At 37.8% G+C, this 9,103-nt stretch overlaps 1 protein-coding gene across 1 annotated transcript; it reads left to right on the plus strand.

Moving 5' to 3' along the window:
• Positions 1–368: 368 nt before the first annotated feature.
• LOC131625635 (F-box protein SKIP23-like) lies at positions 369–1,477 on the plus strand. The gene has a single exon (XM_058896476.1). It carries the CDS (start codon positions 374–376, stop codon positions 1,475–1,477), a length of 1,104 nt encoding a protein of 367 aa, XP_058752459.1. The 5' UTR covers positions 369–373.
• Positions 1,478–9,103: the final 7,626 nt, after the last annotated feature.

Here is a 9,103-nt window from a genome sequence, read left to right on the forward strand (position 1 = left end):
TTTATTTTGCTTTATACATACAAAACTATAGTAATGAAAAAGAAATGGAGTGGATTCTTACTCGAAAATCAAAGGATAAAACATTTTTTCCTTTCATAAAAAGTGTTAATTATATAAATGAGTCTTTTGTATTTAATTTTTAATTAAAAAGGCAATTTCCACAACTGGACTTAATTTTTTTATTAATTTAACTTTAATAGTGTAAGTAATTTTTTATTTTAAGGGCAATTTCGAGAATCCCTTTAATTTATATAAAAATATAGTAAATTCAACCTTCTAGAGTTATTTTCTAGGGCTAATTTTTGTTGCTACGGTGGAAGGAAAAAAACAGAGAAAGAAGAACGCGCAGCAGCCAACAACAACATCATCCTGAATGGCGGACTCCGCCTGGGCCGATCTCCCAAAAGAGATTCTCAATCTCATCTCCAAACAGATCGAAAACGAACTCGATCTGGTTCACTTTCGATCCGTCTGTTCATCCTGGCGTTCTTCTTCCATCCCAATCCCTCCCAACATTCTCTTCAAATTCCCACTCATCAGTTACTCCGATCGACCGGAGCTTCTCTCCGATATCATTAACGGCGAAAACAACACTCCGTTTTGCTATCTCTCCCAATGCTGTTTCTTGCTCATCAAGCCACCGCAACAACAACGAACCATGCAAGCCATGCAACGTCCTTGGTTGATTCAAATCACCAAAAACACTCGCGGAAAAATCAAACTCTTCCCTCCGTTCATTACCTATCACTCGAGTTCTCCGTTTCTTTGTGATCTCCGCGTGCTTGATTTCAACAAGTTTCCGGTAGTTCAGTTAGGATCAGATTTCGTTATTAACAATCAGCGTAGTCATTTTATTGCACCGGAGAAGGTCGTTGCGGTAATGCGGCATGGAGAGAAACCTGCCGTGCTTGGTATAGTGAGAAATGCTTTCTTTCGGAAGGTGATTTTCCGTTACCACAACGAGCAATGGAAGGTGATTGAGAATATAGCTAAGCATGGAGATATATGTGTTTTTAAAGGGAAGTTTTACGCGGTGGATGGATCCGGTCGGACGGTTACAGTGGAACACGATGATGACGGATCCGGGGTGGAGTTAGTTGATAGTCCTTTGATTGTTGGTGATAGGAAGTTGCTCGTGGAGAGTGACGGCGAGTTGTTGTTGGTTAATATTTATGATTATCTTTGGTTTAGTGTTGCTGTGTTTAGGCTTGATGAGAAGGGTAAGAAATGGGTGAAGTTGAAGAGTATAGGTGATAGGGTTTTGTTTTTGGGGAATGAATATTTGTTTTGTGCGTCTGCTTCGGATTTGCGTGTTGGGAAAGGGAATTGTGTTGTGTTTATGGATGATAGGTTTCTGTCTTTTCAGAATAGGCAGCATGGGAAATGTGTTTATCATTTGGATCGATACGAGTTTTTGGCCGATTATGAAGAGTATTTCAACTTGTTCTCTCCACCGGAGTGGATTGTCAAAAGCTGAATTAGTTTATGTTGTTTGTTAGATTGAATACACTTTTCAATTAGTACTTACAAAAAATGCAATAAATTGAAATGTTGTTTGTTACATTTACTGTATGTTGTTATCAATAAGTAAGTATCTGGCCTTCTTATTTATGACAAGCTCTTCCATTTAATTTATCATAAATGCTGCAAGCTATTCTACAAATCAGGATGTATTTGGTGCATTTTATCATTGGGTTTATCACCAGGCAAAGTTGCGAAGAGTATAACCCCTGGCAAATGATATCAAATTTCTGCACTCTATTTGATGCCTTCAGTACTTCACCCTATAGAATTTTCTGAGTGGTTTATCACCTGGCAAAAAATTGTTGCAAGCGTTTCTGTGAGGGATTTAAGCCCATTTGAATATATTGGAATTGCGAGGGGTTTTCTTGCGTTGTGAGGAGTTTATCACCTGACAAACTTTGGTAAGACTATTTTTTGGGGTTGTCTATGTGAAGGTAACAGATCAAACTACTCTCTTCTGATATATATTGACTTGCAAAGGATTTGTTGTAAAAGTTAAAAATTAGGTTACAAAGAGAGGGTCTTTATATAGAGACCAGGGAAACATAAATAGACATAACATTTAATGATTAACTATTTCCTAGGAAAGTAAACTCTTTTGGCTGCCCTAGGAGAATATGTCTTTTGGCTTTCCAAGACCGCATTTAATTTATCCAACAAAACTCCCCCATAAATTAAATGCTCCTTCGATCAATTAATCCCAGCATCATCTTGCCTCTGTCGAATATCTCCTTCGACAATGGTTTTGTGAAAATATCTGCAGCTTGATCCTTGCTTGCCACATGCTTCAGTTCGACGCTTCCATTTTTCACATGTTCTCGAATGAAATGAAAACGTACGTCGATGTGTTTACTTCTTTCATGATTCACTGGATTCTTCGCCAATTCGATTGCTGATTTGTTGTCGACTTGCACTATAGTTGCATTTTCCTGCTTCTGCTCTAACTCACATAACAATCTTCTAAGCCATATAGCATGGCATACACACCATGATGCAGCCACGTATTCTGCTTCGCATGTCGACAGTGTTACAATTGGTTGCTTCCTTGAGAGCCATGTGAAAGCAGTGTTTCCCATAAAGAATACATATCCTGATGTACTTTTTCGATCGTCTATATCTCCACACCAATCGCTGTCGGAGTAACCTGTTAGCTTGTAATCTTCTGCTTTTGAGTAAAACATTCCAAGTGACACAGTTCCTTGGATATAACGAAGAATTCTCTTCAAAGCTTTCCAGTGTGAGTGAACTGGTTCTTCCATAAATCGACTCAAGATTCCGACACTTAGAGAAAGATCTGGTCTAGTACATGTGAGATATCGAAGACTTCCGACCAAGCTTCGAAATTTGTTTGCTTCGACACGTCCCCCCCCCCCCCCCCCCCCATCAAATTTTGAAAGCTTGGCTCCTGGCTCCATTGGTGTCGAGATTGGATTGCAACCTTCCATTTTGAACCTCTTCAGAATGTCCTTTGCATATTTTTCTTGTGAGACAAAAATTCCAGTTTCTTCTTGTCGAACTTCCAGACCAAGAAAGAAGCTCATTCGACCTAAGTCCGTCATTTCAAATTCTCGTGTCATTCGACCTTTGAATTCTTCGATCATTTGATCACTGTTGCCCAGGAAAATCAAGTCGTCGACATAGAGTGCAACGAGCAGTATATCTCCTTTATACTTCTTTACATATAGGGCATGTTCATAAGGACATTGTTGGAAACCATTCTTTTTGAAGTAAGTATCAATACGTGTATTCCATGCACGAGGTGCCTGCTTTAATCCATAAAGTGCTTTCTTGAGTCTTAGCACTTTTCCTTCGCTTCCGTCTTTCATGTATCCTGGTGGTTGTTCGACATAGACTTCTTCTTCGAGCACACCATTCAAAAATGCTGATTTGACATCCATTTGAAATATTGGCCATTTGAGCTGAGCAGCTTGAGAAATCAGCAGTCGAATTGTCTCCATTCTTGCAACTGGTGCGAATACTTCGTCATAATCTATTCCTTCCTTCTGCCTGTATCCTTTTGCCACAAGTCGCGCCTTGTACCTTTCGATTTTTCCTTGAGCATTCATCTTTTTCTTTAACACCCACTTCACACTAATGGTTTGACTTCCTTTTGGTAACTCTGCTAGTTCCCAAGTTTTGTTGTGTTCGATAGCTTTAATTTCTTCGTCCATGGCATTCTTCCACTTCTCATCTCTCCATGCTTCTTCGAAACTAATGTTTTCAGAGTCTGCCAGTAGACACACAAGATGTACTTCTTCTGTATTATCATACAACTCTTGCAAACTTCTCATTCTGGCTGTGAGGATTCGTCTTCACTGTCAGAGTATTCAGACCTTGGCAATTGATTTTGGGTTGTTGGTATACCGATTGAGGGTTCTTCAGTTTCGACTATGTCTTCTGTCGAATTGTTCCAGTCCCACCTACTTGCTTCATTCACTCGAACATCTCTACTTACTACCACCTTTTTGTTTATGGGGTTGAATAACCTGTATCCTTTTGTTTTCTCATCATACCCAATTAATATATATTTCTGACTCTTGTCTTCAAGCTTCGTTCTTCGTTGATCTGGTACATGTGCATAAGCAACACTACCGAATACTTTAAAATGAGATACAGTCGGTTTCTGTCCACTCCACGCTTCTTGCGGTGTTCGATCTCCCAAATTTGAATGCGGACATCTATTTTGAACATAGATTGAACATTGCACAGCTTCTGCCCAAAATTCCTTCGACATGTTCTTACTTTTGAGCATTGAACGAACCATGTCAAGGACTGTTCGATTTTTCCTTTCAGCAACCCTCTTTTGTTGAGGTGAGTATGCTGCAGTTAGAAATCTCTTTATACCCTGCTCCTCGCAATACTTCATGAAAGCTGTCGAAGTATATTCTCCTCCTCTGTCAGAACGGAGTGCTTTGATGTGTCGATCAGTCGATTTTTCAACCATTACCTTGAACCTTTTGAATGCTTCGAATGCTTCAGATTTTTCTCTCAGGAAGTAGACCCAAGTCTTTCTTGAGAAATCATCGATGAAGGAAATGAAATACTTCTTGCCACTAAAGGATTCTGGAGTGATTGGTCCACAGATATCAGTGTGAATTAATTCAAGGATGTGCTTAGCATGATATTCTGCCTTCTTTTGAAAAGAAGTTCTCGTCTGCTTGCCAAAAACACAATTTTCACAAAATTTTCCTTCAAACTCCATGTTAGGCAATCCATGTACCATGTTTCTTCCCGCTAATCTCTTTAACCCAGCATGATGTAAGTGACCAAAACGTAGATGCCACAGAGTTGCTTGGTCTTCAGTGTCGATTTTCAAACATTTTCCTCGAACGCTTCTCAGATTCAGCTTGTACATTCGATTCCTTCCCATCTCAACTTGAGCAATTTGGTGCCCTGATTTATCCTTCAAATGCAGTATTCGATCCTTCATAAATATCGAATATCCCTTCTCTGTAAGTTGCCTCAGACTTAGAATATTTGCTTTTAGATCTGGTACATAATAAACATCTTGTATTTTTCCAGGTACGTCGTCTTTCTGCAAATAACGAATTGTTCCTTTGCCTTCGACCTTTACCTTCAACGCATCTCCAAAAGATACATGACCATCTTCAATTTTCTTTATTTCTTTGAATAGATGTTTGTGACCACACATATGATTACTTGCTCCTGAGTCAAGGTACCATATAGTGTCATCTTCTGTGTTTGTCTCCTTTTGGGTCATTAATACGAATCCTTCGTTTGATTCTGTTTCTAGTGCGAAATTTGTTGTCTCTTCAACTTTCCTCCTGAATCGACAGTCTTTTGCAAGGTGTCCCCCTTTTCCACAATTGTAGCAACTGTATGAGTTGCAATCCTTTTCAAAATGTCCATGTTTATTGCATTTGTAACATTCGATGTTGGAGTTCGACCTGCCACCTCTATGACCACGTCCTCGACCACGCCAATTTTGTTGACTTGCCTGTCCTCTTTCGAAATTGTTGTTCTGATAGCTTCGACCACCATCTCGACTTCCACGACCACGTCAGTTTTGAGATAAAAGTGCCCTTTCATCTCTAGTGGATTCCTTTGTCTGTTCTGCACTATCAAGTGTCTCCTCCTTCTTTTGTATTTTGCGTTGTTCGTGTGCCTCAAGTGAACCAGCTACTTCTTCGACAGTGATTGTCGCAAGGTCCTTCGACTCCTCTATTGCACATACTATATTTTCGAATTTTTCAGTCAAAGATCTTAAAATCTTTTCGACAACTCGAGCATCGGTCATTGCTTCTCCATTTCGTTTCAGTTGATTTACAACTGTTTGCACACGCGTGATGTAGTCCGACACGGACTCCGTCTCCTTCATCTTCATCCTTTCTAATTCTCCTCGAAGAGTTTGCAAACGAACTTGCTTGACTCTATTTGCTCCTCTGAACGCCGTCTCTAGTGTATCCCACGCTTGCTTCGAAGTAGTTTAACCAGCAATCTTCTCAAAACCAGATTCGTCTACTGCTCTAAACAACATGTATAATGCCGTTTTGTCTTTCGACCGCGTCTCTTTCAACGCCTTGTTCTGGGCTGCTGTATTTCCCGTCGTGGTTTCTGGTTCTTCAAACCCTTCTTCTACAACCTCCCACACATCTAACGATCCAAGCAGCGCCTTCATCTGGATGCTCCAGTTTTCATAGTTTGATTTTGACAGTTGCGGCAATGGCATCTGGTTCATCATGTTTGCCATGCGCTCTGATACCAATTTGAAGGTAACAGATCAAACTACAATCTTCTGATATATATTGACTTGCAAAGGATTTGTTGCAAAAGTTAAAAATTAGGTTACAAAGAGAGGGTCTTTATATAGAGACCAGGGAAACATAAATAGACATAACATTTAATGATTAACTATTTCCTAGGAAAGTAAACTCTTTTGGCTGCCCTAGAAGAATATGTCTTTTGGCTTTCCAAGACCACATTTAATTTATCCAACACTATGTACGCATGTTTTCGTGCACGAAACTGAATGTTTTTATGTTGAGGTAGTCTTTTGTAGATGAATGCAGGGATGCATGCTTTGGTTATTGTAAATGAATGGCAACTGGAGTTGCATTCTAGTTTATGAAACACAAGTAAATTAGTTGTGTATGCAACTATGCATGTAGGAACAAAGTAGACATCACCAACATAATGAACACTGCAACATTATGTTGGATTATCTTATTCCAAATTAGTTTTACTACGATGAAATTCATCAGCAACATATCCTTCTAGTAAAACATGATAAGCATCTCTCATCGTACGACCATGTTAACAAAACTAGTTCTCCTTTATCCCACATATTCCTCTATCTAAAGATTTGATGTCTCTCCACCATAAAGCCCCTTATATTTCATAGAATGGTGAATGGTACCTTTGGGACATGAAAATTAAATACAGAGACGTTAAGGAAAACCGCGATACGGACAAATGGGAAGTAGAGCTAAGATTCTAAAAGTTCTGGTGGTAATCACATCTTAATCTTAATCTACTTAATCTAAATGCAAGGTTGTCATGATGACAACTTTTGCAACAACCCTAGACATAAGAATGATGTCTCATTCTAATATAGCATTAATGCTGACGTGTCAATTCCTTAAATTTTTTAATATTAATTAACTATTTATATTATAGTATTTTGGAATAAATAGTTAAAATATTTTTTACTTTTATAGTTTTATAATTCAATAATAATAATAATAATGGTAAAGATTAAATTATACAAAATCATTTTAACAATCAAATTAATTTATGATAGAGAAAATTAAAATATAATATTCATCTAATAATAAAATAATAATAATAATAACAATAATAACAATATAATATAATATAATATTCAACTACCACAATTAAAAATACTATTATTTATAAAAATTATAACTATTTATCTATTATGCACCCAATTATAATATTTAACACTATATTAATAATTATTAGAAATATATGAGGAATAAAATAAATAATTATCTAAAAATATAACAAAAATATATATATGTTAAATAATTGAAGTAGCAAAAGTATTATAAAAATAATAATTTAAAACAGAACCAAAGATTAACCGATATAATAGTTTAAAATTTATTAACATGTTATTTTATTACTTTATAATATAATATAAAAAAAATTAAATATTGTATTCAAATATAAATTTTATTAATAAATAAATTTCAAAATTCGAAGTTTGAAGTGATAAAATTAAAAAAAGAATCTTAAAAGGTATATTTTGATGTAATATTATTTTTAAACTCTACAAATAATAAGTTTTTGATTAATATCAATAAAGTTTTTAATAACTATTTTACACAGATTTTTAGAAAAATGTTGTAACACCCCATACATACATTGCCTAGGATATACGTATATGGCATTAAAATGGTACTCGAAAATCATAAACATAAGCAGCGGAATAGATAATGTATAAGTACAAGTACAAAAGCCCAAACTGTCGTGGCCAAAATACATGAGTTCCAACTGGTACAAATACATATCCATAGTACAAAAGATGGAGATACAAAAGATCATAAACTACGACAGAACACATCGCCAAGAAACATCTACTCGAAGCTAAGTCATCTTACCCTTGCCTCGATCCTGCCTCGAACCACCTGTAAAAAGAATAATTGGAATGGGGTGAGATTACTAAATCTCAGTGAGTCTCCCTATCTTACGGGTTCACTCAGTTCTACAGGGAACATGCAATCAACGAATTCACCGAGAATCCAGGTTACCTCACGGCTAGGTACAAGTACAAACAAGGTACACCATCATTGGAAGTCCCATAACTTACCCAATATGGCCACAAAGATAATCACATAGTCAAAACCACCGTATGCAAACCCGTACCCATGTACGAGGAATCCAGGAGTAAGTTACAGCCCGCTCATTAGGCTACGCAATCCACACCCTCGGTGAGTTACACCCGTACATCGCATCAAGAGACTTACACATGCACACCGCAAGACAAATCGGATTTACTTCCTAAATGGATTCCATCCGAGATGAGTTACAGCCGCGACATTGCCTAAATGGCGTCCGACCCCATCATTGTCTATACGCCGATGTGTTAACGGCTAGTGCAAATACGCCATCTTGACAATACGAGCCCACCGGGCGAAAGCCTAGTGACCTTACCTACGTGGCATCACTAGAGGTGAATCGAAGGTAATATTGCCTACATGGCATTACCTCTCCACCATACCAAGCACGCAGATGTGTTAACGGCTAGTGGAGAAACGCCCTATAAGACCTCCACATGCACATCGCAATGATAGCTCAAGTGTGTAGAACATACCGAGAACGCCAATGTGTTAACGGCTAGTGGAGAAACGCCCTTGAAGACCTCCACATGCACATTGCAACGGTATTAAGTGTTCTAAGCGATTTACCCCCTAATAGCCTAGGCCCACTCCAATTCAAGCATACCACAACACAATCAAGCCACACCGGCAAAGCGTCTCCGAACGTTCAACCGGAACGAACGAGAATAACAATGATCACATCATAACACAATCAACAATTGCATATCTCAAATATACATGCATACAAGCAAGATGGTGATCATATCATAGTCTCA

The sequence above is a fragment of the Vicia villosa genome, unplaced genomic scaffold (genome assembly GCF_029867415.1).
Source record: "Vicia villosa cultivar HV-30 ecotype Madison, WI unplaced genomic scaffold, Vvil1.0 ctg.000232F_1_1_3, whole genome shotgun sequence".
Lineage (NCBI taxonomy): Eukaryota > Viridiplantae > Streptophyta > Magnoliopsida > Fabales > Fabaceae > Vicia > Vicia villosa.